Source organism: Macrobrachium rosenbergii, chromosome 11, assembly GCF_040412425.1.
Source record: "Macrobrachium rosenbergii isolate ZJJX-2024 chromosome 11, ASM4041242v1, whole genome shotgun sequence".
NCBI lineage: Eukaryota > Metazoa > Arthropoda > Malacostraca > Decapoda > Palaemonidae > Macrobrachium > Macrobrachium rosenbergii.
In genome coordinates this window covers 8,112,780-8,137,659 of record NC_089751.1, presented here as the reverse complement: position 1 = coordinate 8,137,659, position 24,880 = coordinate 8,112,780, and the positions used below count along the sequence as shown (strand labels likewise).

General features: G+C 39.1%; 1 protein-coding gene across 5 annotated transcripts in view; it reads right to left on the bottom strand.

The window, feature by feature from the left end:
- The window catches only part of LOC136843119 (semaphorin-1A-like), a 427,461-nt gene that overhangs the window by 365,083 nt on the left and 37,498 nt on the right, over nt 1-24,880 (bottom strand). For all 5 annotated transcript variants that reach the window (XM_067111151.1, XM_067111154.1, XM_067111152.1 and 2 more), the window contains exon 2: nt 7,385-7,595. In XM_067111151.1, coding sequence (XP_066967252.1) covers nt 7,385-7,574 — 190 coding nt within the window. In that variant the 5' untranslated portion in view covers nt 7,575-7,595. The remainder of the gene's footprint in view (nt 1-7,384; nt 7,596-24,880) is intronic.

Below are 24,880 nucleotides of genomic sequence, written 5' to 3'. Positions count from 1 at the left end.
GAAAAAAATGAAGCCGTTTTGCCAGGATTGCAGTGAAAAAAGGTGGCGGGAGCAAGCAAGCATATGTACATACCACAAGGTGTATGGTTAGGGCCGCAGTACTTTACTAAGAGCGACATACATCAGCAACTTCATCAATCATAAATCCCTGACTATATTAATTTTCGTTACTCCTGGGGTGTGAATGGGAAGGCCGCTCCGAGGACCCACGGGAAAAGTCCAGACCTAATATCAGTAACGGATGAAGCCGACTTGCAAATTCATGCTTATATAATGTCAAGATTCATGATTGGGTTCTCTGACATTCACATTCACATCTAATGAAGTGATGACGTAACGACGCCAGCAGACTCAAAAACGCAAGCGCCATTATGTGGTAATCCTTCGACCACCTGTCGACTACAAGCGCAAGAGAAGGCGCTGGAACTTGTATTATAGAGCATTTTGAAGAGATATACCTTTTTATGCAACTTTCACTTCTATATTTTTAACGGGAAGAAATTTCAGCTCCATTCCTTTTAAATCACTGAATCAGTAACAACATTCTGAACGCCTGACAACAATCGCTTGCCAACCCAAGCATAACGCAAGCGGTTTCTAGACACTCGACAAGAAGTCACCTATGTACAAACACGTAAGCAATGAATTGCGTTTCTAACATCAGACACCAACACTTGCGAGTTTTCAATTTCATTTCTCTCGTGCCAGTGACGCAAGTGTCCACCAGATGTCTCCAGCGATTTCAGATCTCGGTTTCGTCATCAATAAACATCAAGCAGTAACAAGTGTCAAGCAAATTGCTTTCAATGCGCTTGGACGCTTAACTAAACGAAAGAAACCAGTTCTATCACTGGATAGGGCATGAGGGTCAGAATATTACACCAGAATCTCTCTCTCTCTCTCTCTCTCTCTCTCTCTCTCGGTTGTTTGCCTTTCCCACGCTGTTCCAAATAACCTTCAAGACGGTTGTCTGGCGTATGCAAATCTCGTGCGTGCGCAAACACGCACATGCTAAACCGGAGAGCTTTGTATCTACAACTTGAGTGTCTGACTTTTTTACTTAAAAATCAGTCTCAATTTACCATCTTGAACATTTCAGTCACAGAACAAAAAGTTATTCAGCTCAAAAGGACCACTTAAATAAATATACACTAACCGGCACGAATGTGAGCTTTTCACCTCTCTCTCTCTCTCTCTCTCTCTCTCTCTCTCTCTCTCTCTCTCTCTCTCTCTCTCTCTCTCTCTCTCTCATACAGTTTAGCGCTCGGCAAACACCTTACGACGAAAAGCACCAAAAATTTAGGTCAAGATCAGAAAATAATGCACTGAAAATTTACGTGATCTTAGAGAATAGGCCACCAACAATGGTGAGAATGTTTCCCTTGCCTTGGCTTTTTTCTATTTTTTTTTTTTATTTCCAGCAATTAAGCAGTAAATTCTTTTAACACGGAAACTTTTAAAACAAACCTTCCTTCAGCACGATTTTCACCACGCCCTATTCTTCTTCTGAAACGAATCAGAGAACACCCACACACATACATATATATATATATTATATATATATATAATATATATAATATATATATATATATATATATATATATATATATATATATATATATATATATATATATATATATATATATATATATATATACTGCATATATATATATATATAGTTTAATCTGTACAAGAGTCAATACGGCAAACTGGACTTCAGCAACCATTTGGAAAACCCGAAGGAAAACATTTAAAAAGCATTAGCACTATCCTCGGTCCAATAGGATTACAAGACCCAGAAGACAGAGTATGACATATATACAGGCCGTAACGGACCATTTCTCTTGTTGGACTTTAATCCGTGGGGCCCTTCTCGGCGCTCCTACGTTTGCCCAATTTATCAACACAATGGAAAACACTGCTGCCTTTATCAAGGGCGCTTTACTTGACTGGAGTTCTCGGCTTTTTTTTTTCAGGATATTTATCATCTGAAATGTCTTATTTGTCGTTTTACGACAGTACCTATACACCAATGTTCTCAAAACGTGGGATTTGTCACAGCCCCTACACTATGACGACTTTCATTCTTTGGTTTTTGACAATGAAGTAAAACTTTTCATTTCTTTGGCATATTTGGTAGGATTTTCTTGAAAATTTATCACCACCTGTTATAAATTTCTTCTCGTCTCCATTTTCACGGCTTTTCTTATTACGAATGTTCCATTATGACAGTTTATTGCAGGTCTGTTTCACTCTGGGTTACTCAAGAAAAAGCACAGTATTAACTACGTAGCATACACAAACAGCCATTCTTTTCAATGAATTATAACAATTATATTCTATGTCTTAATAGTTATACTCTATGGCATCGAACTTCACCCTACACCTAACTACAAAGCTTCTTAATATCTCCATAACTGGTCCAGTGATAAAAATCTGGTTAGCTGTACTAGATCTCTGATAGCCTGTTTTTCAGCCATTTTCCCTTTTACCTGCTCTTTTGACTTCTTTATTTAACTCACTTGTCTGGGTTACCCTACAGCAGCTACATTTCAGAGAAAGGGAGAGAGAGAGAGAGAGAGAGAGAGAGAGAGAGAGAGAGAGAGAGAGAGAGAGAGTGTGTGTGTGTGTGTATGGGGGGGGGGGCTCTACATAAAGGCAACAAAGTCGCCTTCTTCAAAGTATATAACCAATCAACAGTCGCCTTCTTCAAAAATATATAACCAATCAACAGCCTTCTTCAAAGTATATAACCAATCAACAGTCGCCTTCTTCAAAAATATATAACCAATCAACAGCCTTCTTCAAAGTATATAACCAATCAACAGCCTTCTTCAAAGTACCGTATCTAACCAATCAACAGTTGCCTTCTTCAAAGTATATAACCAATCAACAGTCACCTTTTTCAAAGTGTATAGCCAATCAACAGTCGCCTTCTTCAAAAGTATATAACCAATCAACAGTCGCCTTCTTCAAAGTATATAACCAATCAACAGTCGGCTTCTTCAAAGTATATAACCAATCACCAGTCACCTTCTTCAAAGTATATCACCAATCAACAGTCGCCCTCTTCAAAGTATATAACCAATCAACATTCGCCTTCTTCAAAGTATATAACCAATCAAGAGTCGGCTTCTTCAAAGTATATAACCAATCAACAGTCACCTTCTTCAAAGTATATCACCAATCAACAGTCGCCTTCTTCAAAGTATATAACCAATCAACAGTCGCATTCTTCAAAGTATATAACCAATCAAGAGTCGGCTTCTTCAAAGTATATAACCAATCAACAGTCACCTTCTTCAAAGTATATCACCAATCAACAGTCGCCTTCTTCAAAGTATATAACCAATCAACAGTCGCCTTGAGTCGGCTTCTTCAAAGTATATAACCAATCAACAGTCACCTTCTTCAAAGTATATCACCAATCAACAGTCGCCTTCTTCAAAGTATATAACCAATCAACAGTCGCCTTCTTCAAAGTATATAACCAATCAACGCCACCGACCTATACACGTGAGACCTCATAACACCAACCATTCAATATTCATCGCACAGAGATCTTCCGCAACGATATCAACTCCCCTCATGATATGACCCATAAATAAAGGTAATACAACCACCTTATTCATGATTAACACTACATATATCAACCCATACGGGTAATGAAACCCCAGCCCCCATCAATTTGAACGAACGCCCCCTCTTCCCCGTGCACCCTGGGGAACCACAGGGACCTTAAATTATCTTATGGGGGTCTCCGCCGGCCCAAGCATTCATCTCGTTGGGTCAATATTTACGGCATCGTCATACTTGATAGAGGTCAATACCGAATAATGGAGAATTGGGGAAAAAGCAGATTTCTATTGTGCCTACATGAAGTATACGGGCTTTACAATTCTAAATCATTACAGTTGCAGGTAAAGGTCAACATTTTACCAAATCTACCGTCATCGTCATAATCATCGTCATCACAATAATAATAATAATAATAATAATAATAATAATAATAATAATAATAATAATAATAATAATAATAATAATAATGGTATTTCACGGAGGATATTTTAAAGCTGAAATGCTAAGCAAATTTTATGGTAATCAGCAGTTGGTAAATGAAACGGTAAGCAGGGTCAGGTAATTTTAGCCGTAACCTTATCCGTCCAGGGGTCAAGCTTGCCCACATAAGGGCCGTCCTGCTCCCCCCCAACCTCTCTCTCTCTCTCTCTCTCTCTCTCTCTCTCTCTCTCTCTCTCTCTCTCTCTCTCTCTCTGTGTGTGTGTGTGTGTGTGTGTGTGTGTAGCTGAGGTGCCCCCAAACATTTACTTTTTCAACCCACACCTAGCTTAGCTTAGCTCGCCTCTCCTCAAAAATCAAAAGATAAACTTTACGCTCGCGAAGCGTTAACGAACCAAACCCCGCGTTAGTTTGTCACTCGGGATTGCCTGGTAGCACTCGCAACATAAACGGGATGGTGACACACTGGACTACACTGCAATACCATTTTCAATGCGGGAGGAGAAAAAAAAAAAAAAAAAAAAAAAAACACCAAGTTCGAAACTATACTGTTTCATGGATTCTAGTCACGACTTAAATATATGGGAGCGGAAAATAAAAATTTACTCTACCTTGAAAGGGAATGCAACGGTTACGTGAGTCTTGGAAAAGAAACATGAGATTTTATCTCGTGGTTGCCGAGACATCTTTGTCACTGCAGTCTAAGACTAGGAAAGTGTGTGTGTGTGTGTGTGTGTGTGTGTGTGTGTGTGTGAGAGAGAGAGAGAGAGAGAGAGAGAGAGAGAGAGAGAGAGAGAGAGAGAGACTACCTCCCAGCGTGTTTAGGTTACCTGGCCATAATTACCTAAAGGTGAGGATTGTTTACGGCCAGAAGTTCCAATACCTTACACTCAGCTCCCTCTCGTGCACTCTACGAATACACAGTTTACGAATACACAGTTTACTAGTAAGTCTTGGCATCTGAACCTCCCATGGCACCAAAGCGCCCTCATAATATATTATATCCCCCTGGCTAACTGTTTCGTGATGTATACCAGACACTACCCGTCAGAATCCCTTCCCCCGAGGTTACGTGAGGTTCTAAACATTTCATAAAGATTACACTGGCCTCTAAACACCATGCTTCATTTCCTCTGAAATACAGGTTACGATCTGGTGACTAATGTTATACACAGCATAAATCTATGAGTAAAAGAAAAAGTATATTCACTAACACTGCTTCATGTTACGGTCCGATGACTGATGTTAAACGCAGAGTAAATCGATATGTAAAAAAAATATTTCCAAATATTGCTTCAGGCTACGATCCCATGACTGTTATACGCAGAATAATTCTATGAGTAAACAAAAAGAAAAAATATATTCACTAACACTGCTTCAGGTTACGATCCGATTACTAATGTTAAACGCAGAATAAATCGATAAGTAAAAAAAATATTTACTAATACTGCTTCAGGTTACGATCCGATGACTAATATTAAACGCAGAATAAATCGATAAGTAAAAAAATTTACTAATATTGCTTCAGGTTAAGATCCCATGACTAATGTTAAACAGAATAAATCTATGAGTAAACGAAAAAAAAATATTTAACACCGCTTTAGGTTACGGTCCGATTACAAATGTTAAATGCAGAATAAATCGATATGTTAAAAAAAATATTTACAAACACTGCTTCAAGTTACGATCCGATGGCTAATGTTAAACGCAGAACAAATCGATATGTAAAAATCAAATTTACTAATACTGCTTCAAGTCTTCAATACACTGAGTATAAGCTATCAATTCAAAGCACAAATAACATCCAAAGTACAGAGGTACTCTTTACTTCGCCAAGACACGATCACGACTTCAAAACAAGTCCTAAGAACGAGGAAGGACAAACGAATTTATTAAACTAAGCAAGGCCAGGACGCCCCAGTGCAATTCTGCTGTGCTGGCAATATCCTCTGGAAGTTACGATAAACCTTCGACGTCAGGGACGGAGACCAGTATTGATAGTGTAAGACCAGACCTAAATCGAGGTCCTTTTTCTCTCCTTCCATTTTAGCCGCAATACACGCCGCTAAAAGACGTTCGTGTGTCGAAACTATTTAATCCGATACATTTTCTATGTATTTTGTCGTCTATGGATACAACATACAATTTACAGACATGTAGAGCGACGGGGCAGGGTGGGGGGGTGGGATACTGGTCGCTCCTAATCCATGTAATGGAGGCTCGCGTCGATGAAATATGTCGGGTCCAAATATAGAAATGTGATCCAGCACCGCCGCGGTCCAAAATAAGAATGCAACCGCAACATAATTGTCCTGCGACAGCATTATAAAAACAAGTAAAAAATCCGCCGAAGTTTCTTCAGCGCAATAGAGTATTCTGTACGGCGTATAATCAAGGCCACCGAAAATAGATCTATCTTTCGGTGGTCTCGGTATAATGCAATATGAGCCGCAGCCCATGAATCTTTAACCACGGCCCGACGGTAGCCTGTCCTTTATCGTTGCCAGATGAACGGTTATGGCTAACTTTAACCTTGAATAAAATAAAAACTACTGAGGCTAGAGGACTGCAATTTTATATGCTTGATGACTGGAGGGTGGATGATCAACATACCAACTTGCTGCCCTCTAGCCTCAGTAGTTTTTAAGATCGAGGCCAGACGGACAGACAAAGCCAGAAAACTAACCAGGAAAGTGACTTACAACACAGAAGGAAAATGTGCACATATTGCAGACAGCGAAAAGGTTTGCACAGGAGAGAGACAGAAAATACGTAAGGTATCACATTAAAGAGTCTATACTATAATGAATTTTCAACACAAAATAAACACAAAACACAAAATTATAGAGATTATGCATGAGTTATAAGATGGAAGAGTAGTATGTGTATATATATATATATATATATATATATATATATATATATATATATATATATATATATATATATATATATATATATATATATATATATATATATATATATATATATATATATATATATATATATATAAGAGAGAGAGAGAGAGAGAGAGAGAGAGAGAGAGAGAGAGAGAGAGAGAGAGAGAGAGAGAAATTTACCCATGATTTCAAAAGGAGCTTTACGCTTTTTCTTACATTTATTCTTTGATTATTTCAGGACAGACAATCACATACCTGGCTTACTGGTGATTTCAAACTCCAGTTCGGCGAGGAATTACATAATTACTAAGATCATGCTACTAAATTAGGATGAGAGAGAGAGAGAGAGAGAGAGAGAGAGAGAGAGAGAGAGAGAGAGAGAGAGAGAGAGAGAGAGAGAGAGAGAGACATATGACCGTAAGAGGAAGATTACTTTATTTATTCTTTCGGGACAGACAACCACATACCTGGCTTAGTGATGATTTTGGGCTCCAATTCTGTGAGGAACGTGGCCGTGTCCGCACCGGCAAGGGCGGGGAGCAGCAGTAGCGTCACCGAGAGGAGGGATATCACGCGTGAAACGAGGGGCGGCGCCAGGGTCCGGCTATGGGGTGCCAAGCCCTCCATGGGGGGCACCGCGGATCCTGGGCCCAACATCACCAGCTATGGATCATGGTCCTGCAATCAAAAGAAATACAGCCTGTATTAGATTGTATGCATTAATATACATGGAAGGGTACACTTTCTTCTCATTCTTAGCCATCCATCATCTGTCGATATAGGCTAAAGTATATAATTTTTAAAACATAACTGAAAGTAGTTTATACATTTGAAAACCATATTTCTCTATCACCTCCGGTTAAAGACTAACCCTACAAACTCTCAAATCACGATACAGAATCCATACAAAAAACTGTATCATCAGTCAAATACTTCAAAATACTTAAAAAAAAAAAACTCATACCCATAGTACCCCCAAAAAATAAAAATTCCGCAAACCGCCAAAGGCAATGAAAACGCAATTTCTTCATAACCAAATAATCAACAACGTGGGGGGGGGGTTGTCCCAAAAAGAATTTGACATCGAAGCAGAACGACTCCTTCATGGCACTGTCGTTCACTACTAGCGGCACTTAAATGCATACAAACATAGCCTATGTACACGTGAGTACACATGACCGGTTATGTATATATATCTTTTCAAACAATCCATTTTGCGAAAATCATTTAATACACTATAACACGAAAAATGTTACAAGTCAACTTTAGTACACTCCAAAATATTTATAAACACAATTGAGATGTTAAACTGCAATTTGCTTAGAAATTATTAACAGAGAGAGAGAGAGAGAGAGAGAGAGAGAGAGAGAGAGAGAGAGAGAGAGAGAGAGAGAGAGTACTGCTATAAAGCATTAAGTGACGATAGGCTACTTCCGAGATGAAGTCCAAACTTGCTTCTAAGTAGCTGGAAACGACGGGTCTTAAAGTAGCGATGGAACAAAATTCCCAAGCTTTACTCCAGCGTTTACAGCAGTCATATATCTTTTTATTCGAGCTGAATGTAAATTGAAACGTCAAGTGTTACCGTTTCCCAGCTATATTGCTACTCAAGCTCTGGAGATATTCTCCATCTGACCAGAGTAAAGAATAGCTTTAAGACTGACCTGGCGTTCGGGAATGGATATAGGTCTACGAGTCACTTCCGCTGTACCAAATGTTCTATAAAACTGACTGCGATAAAAAAGAACTCCATCTACTGTTCTTGAAGATACTGCTCTCAAAAAGGAATATCCGCAACCCCGACAACATTCTCTCTCTCTCTCTCTCTCTCTCTCTCTCTCTCTCTCTCTCTCTCTCTCTCTCTCTCTCTCTGTGAACTGGATGTATCTGCTCCTTAACCGACTTTCCTTGAGATGAAATTATTAGCCACAGCAGCCTACTGCACAAAAAATAATTAAAATTCAATATAAGAAAATATCATGAAACATCAGCACAACATAAGAATGACGCAATGCAATTAGGCTTATTTTTTTCTTATTTTTCGCTCACTTTAACTTTCTCTAGAAAACTTTCACTAAACAATAATTCCCAGATTCCAGTCGGCTATTAGATTCGCCACCAAACCTCAAGGATCGCTTACGTATAAACAACTAGATGGCAAGTCTCAAAGAGAGAGAGAGAGAGAGAGAGAGAGAGAGAGAGAGAGAGAGAGAGAGAGAGAGAGAGAGAAGAATCATATAATGACTCCTAGCTCGTCAGTCGGGCTGCTCAGCAAATTGCCATTTGCGATGATGTGCAATTAAAGGTAACTGGGAAATGCTGATGACGCAACACTATTACCCATCATTACCATAAATACCACGAAGAGGCTCGTTAAGGAAACTCGCAGTGCAGTCGTAAAGACAAGAGGTAATTAAATGCTACGGCAGTATCACTCTATGTAACACTGGCAAAGTATCTCCGCACATCAACAGTTAATCAGCCGTTCCCTTGTAGCAGAAATCATATTCCCCCTTCAAGAATAATGGCCTTCATTTTACACATCATTCCACCTTAATGAATGTGGCCCGCGTGAAAACTCCTAAGCTGAGCATAACCAAAACGAATCTCATTCTGTGTGTACACATGTCAACGATACATTTTCACACACACCCCCTTTGAAACCGGACATTAGAAATGACAAATTAGGGCAGAAGTCGAATGTGAGAGCAATAAATAAGGAATTTTTCCCAGTGACGACATCTCGCCCGAAAGAAACGAATTTGGGTGTCTGCCCCAGGCTGCGAGAGGTTGATTAACAGCCAATTTCGTGTTCATAATTCTCACATATTTTCTCAGACGCTCGAAAGTGAAATCTATGCTCCATTAGGGTTTCTGGCCCATCTATAGCCAAATTTCACGAAGCAATGATGTAACAATGTGTTTCATCGTCGCCAAAGCGTGAAAGATTCTTGTGACTTATTGCGATGCTATATTCAGAATTACAGGTTTGTAGAACTTGAAAAAATATTCAGAATTACAGCTTTGTAGAAGTTGAAAAAATATTCAAAATTAAAGCTTTGTAGAACTTGAAAGAAATTCTATGCCAACAGCACCGGACAATATAAATTATATACTAAATCAGCACGAACCAAAACTAATTCATAGTACACCACTGTAATTACATAAAGATGCTGAAATCTACTGTAAAAACAAAACGGACTCACTCCGGAGAAAAATAAAAATTATAAATAGTATTAAATCAGAGAGAATATCCAAAAATCGTTTTTATTTTTTACCTCTCCTTCTTTTCTATTAGTCAATGAAACACAAATGACGCAAGCTTCCATAACGGGAGTAAATTCCTTTCTTAATAGTTTCCAAGTGGACGCGTGCTTAAGTACAGTGACTGGAAAGTAGCCACCCACTAATTTGACTAGGGGCTCAAGGCATCTAATGGATGTCCTACACTGAGATGATGATAATACTTAAAGGGCTTCCCTGGCAATAATAAGGGCGGAAACGAAGTTCGGTAGGTAGTAGAAAAAGCTACACTTCTAGTCCAGTACTACTAGTGGAGTATATTAGCGAGAAAGGAATATTTCCTTTTTAACTAAGCCAAGAAGTTAAATTAAAAAAAAAGGACGAGAAAAAACCTTTACCGATATATTTTCCATAAAACACGTATAATGAAACAAAATATTTTTTTCAATAAGTAAACTGGATTGAACAGTACTCAATGTAACGTTCTGTAAATATGCAGCTGTGCTGATATTTGTAAAGCTGCAATAAAGTAAACTTCCGGAGTACGGGTTTAATGATTTTCGAGTTCTGTAAATGAATTAAACATTTCTGACTTTTTTTTTTACGTCTCGTCACCTGATTTACTTTTCAGTATTTCTGAGCAAGAAATATGACCAGAAATTACCATTCCAGTTCGCTGCCTTTTGCCTCATTTAAAAATGGAACTGTAGAAACTACCTACAAGTATACCAAATAATAAAAAACATATGTAACAGATTGATTTCGTGAAAAAAAAAATCGCAAATGAACTAAATTTTCTTACAGGTTTATTGACTTTTGAAAACAATCATAAAATCAAATGCTCAGTGAAAAGTCCATCACCTTAGATCACCAGCTCTCTAATCCCTGTATAAATTCAAATAAAACCAGGAAATAACAGTATTTAACGTGAAAACTCGTATAAACACCGATTAAATGCCCAACGTCAAAAAGGAATTGTATTTAATAAAATGATCAACAAGAGCATCTTAAAACCTTGAGAACACTTCATGAGCTAAGAGTCTAATTTCTGCGAAGAGTCTTCAAAGTTTCTAGAGCGGTTTAACGATCCAATAACCTATAAATTACTGCGGCCTATGAATATTAAGGAGAAGGAACACTACGCTGAATAAAAAATTTAATTCGAGTCGCTAAGTATAACCTTTTTCTCTCAACGAAATATAAAGACATTACAAAAGTTAAAATCGAACAGAATAATAATATTCACCTACGACCCCCTCCCCCTCTCCCTCACACCGTCCCCAGCTCTCTATCTCTCTCTCTTTCGACGCTTTAAATTAAAGGCATAACACCAAAAGCCACAAAAAACCTAATTCTAACTTTCCTCGTTCAATATTCGCACCCCGGACAAGAAAGAAAATGTTAAAAGGAAAATGAGCACCAGGACAAAAAAAAAAAAAAAAAAATTAAAAGCCTCGTTTTTAAGGAGCAAGAGAACTGGAATGTTGAAAGAAAAAAGGAGGAAAACGCGAAACCATTGCAGTTCCACCCCGCTCCGGGTCTTTTCAACACCGAACAAGGCGGCAGCAATTGCACAAGTTTGGCCTTACTAACAGAAAATGTTCTCGTATTTACATTTCCAGTATAAATGCAACGTTGCAGATCTTGGGAAGGAGAGAGAGAGAGAGAGAGAGAGAGAGAGAGAGAGAGAGAGAGAGAGAGAGAGAGAGAGAGAGAGAGAGAGAGAGAGAGAGGTTGTATTTGCTGAGCAAAGCACTTCATGCAACAATGAAAAGTTCAGGTGGAATATCCTGAAAAGGAAATCTAGTATTTCTCAATGCTAACATTTCCAGTTTACATAAAAGATTTGTATAACCTTAATGCTACAGGTCCGAGACACCGTCATAATATTAACTTATTACATGCAAATAACTTTCTCTTACACTTTCTCGACACATTCTCGTATAAAACAATATGCACAAACAATAGGGACTATTGTTTCCGCAGTTTTCGCAATGAAGAAGCATTAATTAATTTGAAAATTCCCCAAATCATAAATCACCCGAACAAAACACGTCGCTCATCGCAAAAGACGAGGGAACCTCCGCGTATTAATCACCTAACCTGACCCAGCATTAAACCGAGACCCCAATTTCCTTATTAGATTCGAATCCGTTTCACGTAATACACGATCACACAATTACCTCGGGAGGAGGTCTTACCTTAATTATTATCCGTTTACGAGGAAATGGGCTAACCTGATAACGCATGTAAAACCCACAACCCACACAGAACCACTGCATAATGACAAGCTCAAACTCCGCTTCCCCGAACTTGAGTAACCTTGTTAAACGCTTGTCCTTATCCCGGATTTTATTTCATTTGCGTTTGCAATGGGAATGCCTTTCTTTGCCCTCTTCAGTTCCTCTTCATTATAATTCCCATTCCGGTTCTTTTTAACTCGGTCCCTTCATCTGGCACAATAATCTGAGGAGAAATGCCCGCGGCTGCTGCGGCCCGAATTTCCCCCAGACTTTATTTTTAATAATTGAGATTTTGCGTCGCTAGACAGCGAGTTTTCCCCTAAACTACAGCAATATAGTAAGCGAGTTTTTCCCCTTCGTGTTTTTCCTCACCGTGTTCCTTCTTAATTTTTAAAGGCATGATGGTTTACGCAGGCCGGGTGCTTCGTAGAAAAAAAAATTACTGTTGTGTTCATACAGGATGTTGTACATTAACAATTTTTTGGTTGTGTTCCCACGTTTTCACAATCTCAACATTACATGACATCCATCGATCCTAATAGTGGTGAAAAGTATATGAACAATCAAATTTCGTGCTTGTAACATTCTGCAATATTAAATTATGGTAGGCGAGAAGTGTATGAACAATCAAACTTCGTGTCTGTAACATTCCGCAATATTCAATTAACATTCTAGAAAAGCAAAAACTATATAGCACTGCAATATTTAAAACAAAACGAACATTAGCTCTCATCATGTGCAAATTTACGAGATACCACAAACGGAAAGTGAGAGCAAGCAAAGCAAAGGGAAAGCAACTGCAAAACGAGTCAAACAAGATGTCTTCGTTATCTGCGACCAGCTCGTTACAGCGCGCGCGAGAAACGTTCCAATAAAGCAACAAAATGCTAAAAATCACTCGGCCAGCTGCGACTGTCGTTACAGTTACAAACACACGCACACGTACCCTCATACACATGGCGACTTTTTCCCTCATAAAAACAAATGAGGAGGGAAATTTGTAAGTGTCCTCATTTCCACACCCGAATGCCCAGACTGATGCAAACCACGCATGACTGAATCGCTTGAATGGCCACCATTCATTATTCCCGGCCAGCCCTGATTTCTAATCTCGAGAAAAAAAATATGGTTTGAAAATATGAGCTTCCTGAATCCAAATCATTGTAAACTGATATTTACAATGCGTTTATGGAGACATGTCCTTTTTAAGACACAGTCGCACGAAAATATCAGTAATGAATTACAAGCATGAAATAGATGCCGGAAGCAATGATATTCCATGCACAGATTTTAAACATTTATGCATTTTATCTACTAACGGCAATAATTTTATAAAAAATACACACACACACACACACACAAACAAAAACACACACACACACACACACACACACACACACACACACACATATATATATATATATATATATATATATATATATATATATATATATATATATATATATATATACACGACGTTTTATTCCAACAAATATAAAAATATACATGTGCTTTGAAAGCAAGAAAAAAAAGTAAGTAGTGGTTTAAGAAATAGCTCGGTAGAATCAAGAAAATTTTGCACTTTATGAAAGTTTACCGAACTCCAAGTATACAAAATTTAATGTTGAAAATATACAAAAAAAAAACTATGCTACACTCAATGAACGTTGGATGTGAATCTGGGATGTAAAAAAACTTTTCTTGAGGTAAATAAATTTCCCAACATCTGCCCAATCACAGTACGCTCCATATACAGCTCCCGTTGTTGAATACTGTCAAAGAATTTTAAATATTTAGCAATACATTTCGGATCTTTCATAGATAGTGACCCCGCCCCCCGGGTTTTCGGGGTTCGTTATCTAGGACTATATTTCTGGGGGGTCATTATCTTTGTGATATTTACAGTCTTTTGTTTATGTTTTTACGGTCATCCCCAGCGGTCTTATATCAAACACGTCGCAAAGGCGGATGCATATACCGGGTTAAAACCCTTGGGGGTCACTGCCTAGGAAAGATCCTATATTTCTAACTATAAACAGTGAATGAAGCCGAAAAAAAGCTTCTCCGTGTAAAAGAAACACTTCAACGTCCAGACTCACGGGCAAAGAATGTCTAGAATTAAAGCTCGAGAAATACTTTCACAACAAGGCAATCAACAAAACCTGCGTGGCCAAAAACGTTCTCGTTAAGACAGGGACAAGTCCCCTAGATAACCCTGTTAAAGAGTGTTAACAAAACTACTTGCTTAAGTAGGTTGCACGCAACCTGGAATAAGTGCACGTGAGCTGTGGCGACATTTTTGTGGACAGTACAAAACCGCCTTCATCACTACAATGAGCTGCATCGTATCATTATCAACAACAACAACGTTCGCATCACATGTAGAACGATATATGACAAGTAAAAAATGCGCCGAAGTTTCTTCGGCGCAATCGAGTTTTCTTTACAGCGTATAATGCTGTATGAAACCTTCAGCCACGGCCCATGAAACTCTCAGCCGCGGCCCATGAAACTTTCAGCTACGGCCTGGTGATGGCCTGTGTTGTTGGCACCTATAGCGGTGCCTGACGCACGACCATGGCTTACTGTGACCTTACATAAAATAAAAACTACTGCAATTTGGTATTTCTGATGACTGGAGGGTGGATGATCAACATACCAGTTTGCAGCCCTCTAGCCTCAGTAGTTTTCAAGATCTGAGGGCGGACGGACAGACAAACAGCCATCTCAATAGCTTTCTTTTATAGAAAACTAAAAAAAAACTTATGCTTGTATGTTGTGTGTACGTGAGTGCATGCAAGCGAGTAGGAAAAAAGGAATGAAAACGGCTTATTAACACATCTAAATATAAGCTGAAGCGGGTGGATAAAGCACAACACATACAAAATTGACGGGTACAGTTAACCACGCCACAAAAATGAAATAATTAAAAGTACCAAGGAGCAACTTACACCACCATGGAAGTCAGTGTAACACAAGAAACTAACAAGAGAGAAATAAAAGACATGGCGAAATAAAGAAAGCCAATCTAAAATAAAATCCACATTAAACGATCTAAAAGACATAAAGGAAACATCACTAACTTTACCTTTACCTTCAACCTTAGCACCACCAACTGGCACTGAAGAATACCAACATGCAATGCAGTGCTACCCTAAGGAATTTACCTTGTATTTTACTAATTTATTTATCATTTTTATCTGTTTACTCTATCATTTATTTTTTTGCTTTTCTAATAACTGATCTCTTCTTTCTGTATTTCATATCTCCTGTAACTTCTTTCAAAATAATACCATATTCTTTGGAAATTTGACTTTCAAGACAATGGGTTCTGTAAGCTTGTTCCATATGAATAAGGATTTAGCTTCTGAGTAACAACAACAATAATAATAATAATAATAATAATAATAGGTTAGGTGTCAGCACCCTAAGCTTTGCCTGCCTCCATTCTCGCGAACCATAACCAAGACCACCATTTAAGAACACCCAGAAAAGAAACCTGTTATTCCCACTGCATTCCGGGGGATTAGAGGTAATGCCAGCCTCTGTGCCATTACATAATCGAGTCGGCGATGACTTACTTGGCATTATGAAACTTGTTGAGAAAACCTCATGGCTGGAGTGTTCTAATTGCTCCATTGATACGGTTACGGCTTCGGTAATGATCCGTTAAACGAAAGCGACAATTGACGGTGCGGTAACTTCGTGGAAAAGGGCCACTTCTGCCTTTTATAAATAAGTGGAAAAGGGCCATTTCTGCCTTTTATAAGTGGAAAAGGGCCACTTCTGCCTTTTATAAATGTGGAAAAGGGTCATTTCTACCTTTTATAAATAAGTGGACAAGAGCCACTTCTCCCCTTAATATATAGGCCTAAGTGGAAAAGGGTATTTCTGCATTTTATAAATAATTGGAAAAGGGCCGTTTCTGCCTTTATAAATTAATGGAAAAGGGCCACTTCTGCCTTAGTAAATAAGCGGAAAGGTCCACTTCTGCCTCTATAAAATAAGTGGAAGAGGGCCACTTCTGCCTTTATAAATAAGTGGAAAGGGCCATTTCTGCCTTTAATAAATAAGTGGAAAAGGGCCCCTTCTGCCTTTAATAAATAAGTGGAAAAGGGCCACTTCTGCCTTTATAAATAAGTGGAAGAGGGCCATTTCTGCCTTTCATGAGTGGAAAAGGTCCATTCCGGCCTTTTATAAATAAGTGGACATGGGCCATTACTGCCTTTTTTAAATAAGTGGAAAAGGGCCCCTTCTGCCTTTAATAAATAAGTGGAAAAGGACCACTTCTGCCTTTATAAATAAGTGGAAGAAGGCCACTTCTGCCTTTTATGAGTGGAAAAGGTCCATTACTGCCTTTTATAAATAAGTGGAAAAGGGCCATTACTGCCTTTTTTAAATAAGTGGAAAAGGGCCATTTCTGCCTTTTATAAATTTATAAATAGATGGGAAAGGGCCATTTCTGCCTTTTATAAATAAGTGGAAAAGGTCCCTTTCTGCCTTTTATAAATAAGTAGAAAGGGGCCACTTCTGCCTTTTATAACGAAGTAGACAAGGGCCACTTCTGCCTTTTATAAATGAGAGGCCTTAGGGTCGACACAACGCCTTAGTATTAGTTAAGGCATTCACTAAACACTACGCACAACTTGAAACCGAGATAACTTATCTATATTTAGAAGTTTTCATAATGACATGTTCCGAAATTTTTCGTTAATAAAAGATAAAGTTAACCTGAATATGAGTAGGATTAACTTTTACAACGAAACGCCAAATACATTACATATAATTTACCCGAAGGCAAAGAACCATGATATGAAGTTCACGTAACGTAAAGCAATGACAAAAAAAATTTAAATTTACTTGGAGAAGTAACCACAGCCATCTCCACTCAAACAAGTTACCATCTTTGAAGAACTGTACTGTGAGGAAAACGCCAACTTCAAAACACCATGATCACCCGGCCGCTTTTTTTTTCTCTCTTTCTTTTCCAGAGGTGGGTAACGACATCGAAAACTTCCTAGCGAAGCGAATGACACCGGAGCGTAATCGGCTTCACTTAAAAGAGTAATTCGGATAATCCCGTTCTAAATATTGTTTGCCAGGGCTGAAGGGGAGTCATGTAACAACGGTCGCAGTAATTTATATTTCCGCAATGTTTCTCTCTCTCTCTCTCTCTCTCTCTCTCTCTCTCTCTCTCTCTCTCTCTCTCTCTCGTAGGAAATGGATGGACTTGAGAGAAAGATTGAGAGTACGAACTGGAAAGACTTAGAGAGAGAGAGAGAGAGAGAGAGAGAGAGAGAGAGAGAGAGAGGGAAATGTATGGACTTAAGAGAAAGATTGAGAGCAGGAATGGATGGACTCGAGAGAAAGATTAAGAGTAGGAAATGGATGGACTTGAGAGAGAGAGAGAGAGAGAGAGAGAGAGAGAGAGAGAGAGAGAGAGAGCGTCCATTTCCTACTCTTTTTCTCTCTCAAGTCCATCCATTTCCTACTCTCTCTCTCTCTCTCAAATCCTTCCAGTTCCTACTCTCTCTCAAGTTCATCCATTTCCTATTCTCTCTCTCTCTCTCTCAAGTCCTTCCAGTTCCTACTCTCAATCTTTCTCTCTCTCTAATCCATCCATTTCGTACTCTCTCTCTCTCTCTCTAATCCATCCATTTCGTACTCTCTCTCTCTCTAATCCATCCATTTCGTTCTCTCTCTCTCTCTCTCTCTCTCTCTCTCTCTCTCTCTCTCTCTTCCTACTCTCAATCTTTCTCTCTCTCTCTCAAGTCCATCCATTTCCTACTCTCTCTCTCTGCGTGCAACCACCACGCTGCGGGGGCCACCCGCCCCCTCCCCAGCCAGGCCCCCTCCCGAAAAAAAGGCAGCAGCAGCAGCAGCAGCAGCAGCAGGGAAATAGCCGACGTCACGTTAGTGTCGCCGTTGTTGCTGTTGTTGATTTGATCTCCGTCATTATCATAAGCGCAATGTAATTACTGCCGAGTGCATTACTCGTATGAAACCATAATCCCTTAATATAACTAAGCTGCTATATCACAAACTCGTAATCTCGTTTACTTGTTTGTTTTCCGCTAAATTGTCTTAACCTTCGGTCCTTTTAAAATAATAGTCTAAATTCTTCCTTCATTTGCAGGCCAGGGTAATGTTATTTAAAAACTTTTGGAACGACTGCATTTGTGACCAAAGGCAAAATTGCTTCCAACAAAAGACATCCATTACAGCGCCCTGGTCATTCCGGCAAGCTAATTTAAAAATCAAGATAATGTACCCACTGGCCTCATGGTTCCATCTACTTGAAAATAAAACTGAACTGGTCTACGGATATAAGCAACTGAACCTATTTCAAAGTAAACCTGTGCCTTAAAAGCCTTGTAACTAAAGGAAAAGAAATTAAATAAAAGAAATCTCTCACATCGACAGCTAATAGTTTTATCTTTTCATTCTTTTCTATTTTCCATCAATAAATTCGAAGCTAAACATAAATAGAGGTGATGTGCATACGTATTTATGAGGCCATATTTCACCTCCCAAGTATTATAATCAAGAGGCAAAACTCACATACTCCACCCAAAAAGATTGCCTTCAAGCAACCCCTCCATCCTCCTCCGCCCACCTGCCGAAGGTTGTGCGAAGGGAAGTGGAGAATAAGGCAAAAGAGTTCATTACACTCTTACCACACGATTTCAGTCACTGGAGAAAAAAAAAAGAGAAATAAGAAGTACTTATTTTCAATGCGCTCGCGTCCTTTGACGCCCAAGATCTTTAAAACCTCTTTTTTTTTTCTTACTTTTGGGGAATTCCTTCAAAATCCTCCTCTCCAACCCATCAAAAAATGATCACTTCAGTGTTTATAACAGAACCGCATCATCTCCTCACAAGTTCCATGACCCAAGATCCGGCAACTTTGTTCAAGTTGTACTGATCATTTTTTCTGTCACCGTCTATCCATATCCAGGTGAACTCGCCCTTTCTGGTCTGAGTTCCCAAAGGGCTTGAACAGGATACGCCCACAAGTTGGACCAGTGCCTACACGGGGCAGGAAGGCAGCCATGGGAGGCAGGCAGCCACCAGACCGACAACCTACCTGCGTAGTGGGACTCTCAAACGGTCGTCCCTTAACTGTACTTTGACGGGATCCCAGAGATGAATAATCGATTGTCTGGACTTTTTTGTACGAATGCGCACGTTCGCTGTAAATCAGTGGTTCCGTTATATGACAGCTACTCATCTTTAAAACATGCATAGATATCCAAAAATTCAATCTCATATGGCTATACCCTTCTATATCCTCTGTATGTGCAGCTACCCCACATAAATCAAGTTAGTAACCGAAATATATAAACAACAAACAAATACTGCGTCTACCCCTCGCAGAAGAATCACTGCATTCATTAATATAAAATATTCCAGCAAGTAAGATCACTGCCATGTCCAATTCTAACATCCACCTTAGCACTGCGTTAGTCAAGGCGCATAGTTTCAGCAGCGCCAGAACATGCCCTTTAATCTTTATTATGAAAGCCACGTTGTGTTTACATATGATTAGCTTAAAGCGCTACAAAGACCCGTTTGGTTCATATAAAAAGGCATTCTCGAGAAAAGCGGGAAAAACTGATATGTGGATATGTATACAAGTGTGTGTGTGTGTGTGTGTGTGTGTGTGTGTGTGTGTGTGTGTGTGTGTGTGTGTGTGTGTGTGTGTGTGGTTCCCAATTCCTTGTCACACAACAGACCCGAGTACAATCCCATGTAAAGGAAAAGCATTTGATACTGTTTTCTGAAAAATTAAATGATCCTCTGTTGACCTAAGTCATGAATTATATATCTGATGGTTAGGTGACTGTAATGGATACTCTCAAGAGTGGGGAAAAAAAAGAGGCATAGGTCTTGCAACCTCATCCAATTATTATTAATGCAAAACCGGGTGAATCATCTCAAATGGTGAAAAGGTATATATTTAAAATATTGTAAATTGCTGAATCAGAGATGAATCCAGTCAACAGAAAACTTCCACATCATTTTGGGCTTCATACACCTATACATAAAGTTCGTAAGCAGTGTATAAAATCCCCTACAAACATTGTGCCATTCGCCTGATCTTGTGAGTACTTTCGCACTTATGAATCGTCAGACCATTCCTTTCAATTCATCTCAAATATTTATTATCACGCCACCATTGCAGCACTTTCTAGGGATTTCTCTCTTCCTCCCTGTAAAATTTCAAGATATCAACTGTTCCAGGTACCTATCGACCTCAATTCTTTCCCTTGGACCAACACACAACAAAACACTGACCCATCCTTCACCTAAACTAACCCTTTAACCATTTAGTTTATTTTGTATTTTTTACCTTTTCAACTCTTCTTTCGTCACACATGCTACATAATCTCTCACATGAAGGAGGGCTGGCTCAACAATAAATTCTCATATGCCACCATTGAATTATATTTTATATATTATATATATATATATATATATATATATATATATATATATATATATATATATATATATATATCAAAGTTAACATTTCAAATACGCTATCTGTCTCTTCCCTTTAACGAACGAAGATGACTCCTAGTGCTGTTCTCACGAATGACCATGGCGAAGATCATCGACACCGTACAGCGTTTATCCATCCAAATTCTAGCCAAGTCCAACATTTAACTTATTGATCAGATAACCGAACGTCTACTGAATGTGAACGTGCCTATGTCGCATAAATATGGTGGCTGTGGGAGGTGTGTGATTTTACTGGATAATCCTCCAATCACTTCGGAAGTGAGCTTGTCACTTGGGTTTCATCATGACTGGAAAAGAAAAGTAACAAAACTCTCGTTAAGGATTACCTGAAACACTTAAAAGCATACAAATATATAGAAAAACATAATTAATATCATCCCCGGAATCCCGTTCCATCAAATTTTGCAAATTCGAACTGCAAAATATGAACAGAAACGCAAACATACATCTGACAGGACCAGGGACAGGTTCCCAAGAATCTATTTGACATCCCGAAGGTCACCGACTCCATTTCCACCGTCAAGTTTGACCTCCTGACCCTGTCACTTAAACAGCCGTTGGGAGGAGATACTTCTGAATTGCCTTGTCAACTAGTTGTTTCATTACGCATGCTAACGCCAGTCAACGGCCAATACTTTCCAAGAAGCAGAAATCTCTTGATCTTTTCCTCCTTTTCATTTTCGTTTATCGTTTTCTGATTCGATTTCCTTGTTGGTGGGCCAAGTTATACAACACGCCCAAATTCGGACTTTTTTCCCATTTGTGTAAAATACAACATACCCAATTTCGGACTGTTTTTTTCCTAATTGTGTAAGATACAACACCCCTAAATTCTGATTTTTTTCCTCCTTGTGTAAAATGCAAAACACCCAAATTCTGAGTTTTTACCTACTTGTGTAAAATACAACAAACTCAAATTAGGACTTTTTCCTACCTGTATAAAATACAAAACACCCATATTCAGACATTTTACCTACTTGTGTAAAATACAACACACCCAAATTATTATTTTTACTACTTGTGTAAAATACAACACACCTAAATTCGGACTTTTCCCTGCTTGAGTAAAATAGTAAGGTGCGAACTGACCATTTATACGTATTAATTCATACCTTGAATACTGTAACTCTTAACCTTCCTAAGAAATCACAAATGAGAAACACTCCCTTGAATGAATAAGAGTGCTCCGTGAGCATTTATGCCTTACCTCAAATTCTTTATCTACAACACATCATCGTGACATATGGCAGCCATTATCTGCAACATGGTTGGGTCTCCCTGGAAGATTCCCGAGCCCCATTAGAGGATGGCAAGGAGTAAATGGAGACACATTCAGTCCCATTACACGTACCCCCCCATCTCCTAACTGTGGTTCTAAACTTGAAAGTGGGCGTCCCTCTCAAGTATGGATTCATTTAATGCTTCACCTACACTCAACCAAATTCTTTCACTCTTAGGCTATGTATCGACCTCACATTCAAACACATTCAATTTTGTTCCTGGCTGAATCGAGGAATGAGTGCCACCTACTCTCTGGCAGGTGGCGGACATTAACGAATCGTGCTCCCGTGCGACACCTGCAGACTCAGTCCTCGAAGGCTTTCAATTAACAACCGGACGTCATACGAATGGTCCAACACCTCAAACGTGGTACGACACGCACGTCCATTTCACTTCAGCGCATTCCTGTGCGGGTATCGAAGGAAGGAAGGAAGGAATATAGAATTTAGGTCAAAGGCCAACCGCTGGGACCTATAAGATTATTCAGCGCTGAAACGGATTTTGTCAAGTGGAAAGATGTAAAAGGAGGAAAACCTCGCAGTTGTACTATAAAACAATTAAGAGAAGGTCGATAGCAAGATGACAGAAAGAGATTATGAATGGAGGTACAGTAAAAGGAATGACAGGGGTTACAGCTAGGGGCCGAAGGGACGCTGCAAACAACCTTAAGTAATGCCTACAGTGCATAGTGAGAGGTGCACTGACGGCGCTACCCACTTACCGGGTGCGCGGGTCTGGACAGAAGGTTTCACTGCGTAGAGCCAACCCGGGCAACACAGACTGACAAGAAACTGGGTCTGTCCCTTTTTCATCTCGTCTACTATCCTCCATTTTTTTTTTTTATCTACCAGTCTGATTTTTCATAAATCTTGTCCTCTCATACATCCAAAGGATAAAACCGTTCTGCCGCAAACTAGTAAGGAACCAACTAACTAAAAAATTCAAGTACGCAAATGGCGGTGACCTGGGCACAGTATTACTACAGCAAGAAGAGTGGGTGTTAAGGATAAGGCAGGACGGGCGTTTGGGAATGTATGTAACTAACCTTCCCAATGCACTATGTATGTATGTATCGCTAAGTACACGTCGGAAGGTGAATGAAAACCAGGACTCTGAACAAGTGCTTTCGTAGTTTATTCTACATTTTCAAGTTCGTGCTGTATTGGGTATGTATGTATGTATGTATGTATGTATGTATGTATGTATGTATGTATGTATGTATGTATGTAACTAACCTTCCCAATGCACTAAAACGCATAATCATTGTTCTTCATAATTCCTGAAACACACCTCGCTCCAAGTTTCTCTGGAAATCCTAAACAGGTAAATAAAAAAAAACATACACACAACTTGTAAACGCCCTTACTACATAGACGCCTTTCGGAGTAGTCTAATTCTAAAAGCAACAGGAAATGTCTATCTTTTTTCTAGCTATTTATATTCCTTGTCAAAAATTTACTCTTAAATTTGCTGACATTGGCAATAGAGGCCAATTTTTAAATACAGGATACTTCTAAGGATGAAAATACTTAAAATAACATTATGAAACATTACAAACAAATGAACAAGACTGACACTATCGACAAAATGAACGAACCCCTCGCATCACGCACTAACACTGTATAAACAAGGCAATACGGCTCTCCATCTTGGACCGTAGACTTTCTAAAACTCTTGCGCTACAAAGCATCGGCTTCAAACAAAGGGATTCCAAAATATGACCGATCGTAGAAAAGAATGACAAAGTGAAATCTCTCTTTCCTCGGGAGGAGGAGGAGGATTTCCTCCAGTCCTCAACCCTCCATGGAACCTCAACCTGTGGCCCCCCAACCCTCCCCGCGCCTTTACATACTACATACTATCCTTGCGTAGCTCCACCTTACTGACATGGATCTACTCCACCCTTGACTGAGTAGCTCTTGCCGTCCGTTAACCACCCAGCTGGAGAGGTGGTCTCAAACTTTGTCCTGTTCTATGTGAAACAACTCCAACGTCTACAACAATAACACTGCCTATAAAAAAGGGGGGGGGTCGTTATCTAGAACTAATATTTCTTTGGACTCATTATCTTTATGATATTTACAGTCTTTTGTTTATGTTTTTACGGTCATCCCCAACGGGCTTGAACTAAACACGCCGCAAAGGTGGATACATACCGGGTTCAAACCCTTGGGAGTCACTATCTAGGAAAGATCGGAAATTTTAAAATTGGAAAGGAATGCATTCTGCGTTTTTTTTTTCTTTTTTTTACTAACCGAGGAAAATCTTTGTGGTGGAGGAATTGACTCAACTTCGATATCGTCATAATTATTCAAGGTCAAAGCCCGAAGAAGAATAGGAAAAATATAAGCGATAACAATACAACTCCAACTCAGCAATGAGCTTGCAATTGTAACAAACTGATCTGATTGCAATAACTAAATTATTATGCACTGACACATGCACGCACGCAATAAGTATGGGGAAACGACAAAAAATGGTCGCTGAATATAACGATACACGAGATCAATGACATGGAAATTGCCGAATACAAAACTTAGTAACTGCCCGTGACCTTTGACAGTAAGCGAATACCCATCATTAGGCACAGCAAATGACTATATTCCCTGCCATTGTAGTGGGAGGCAAAACTAAAATGAACAGGAAATGCAAGCACATTAGCACTGAACA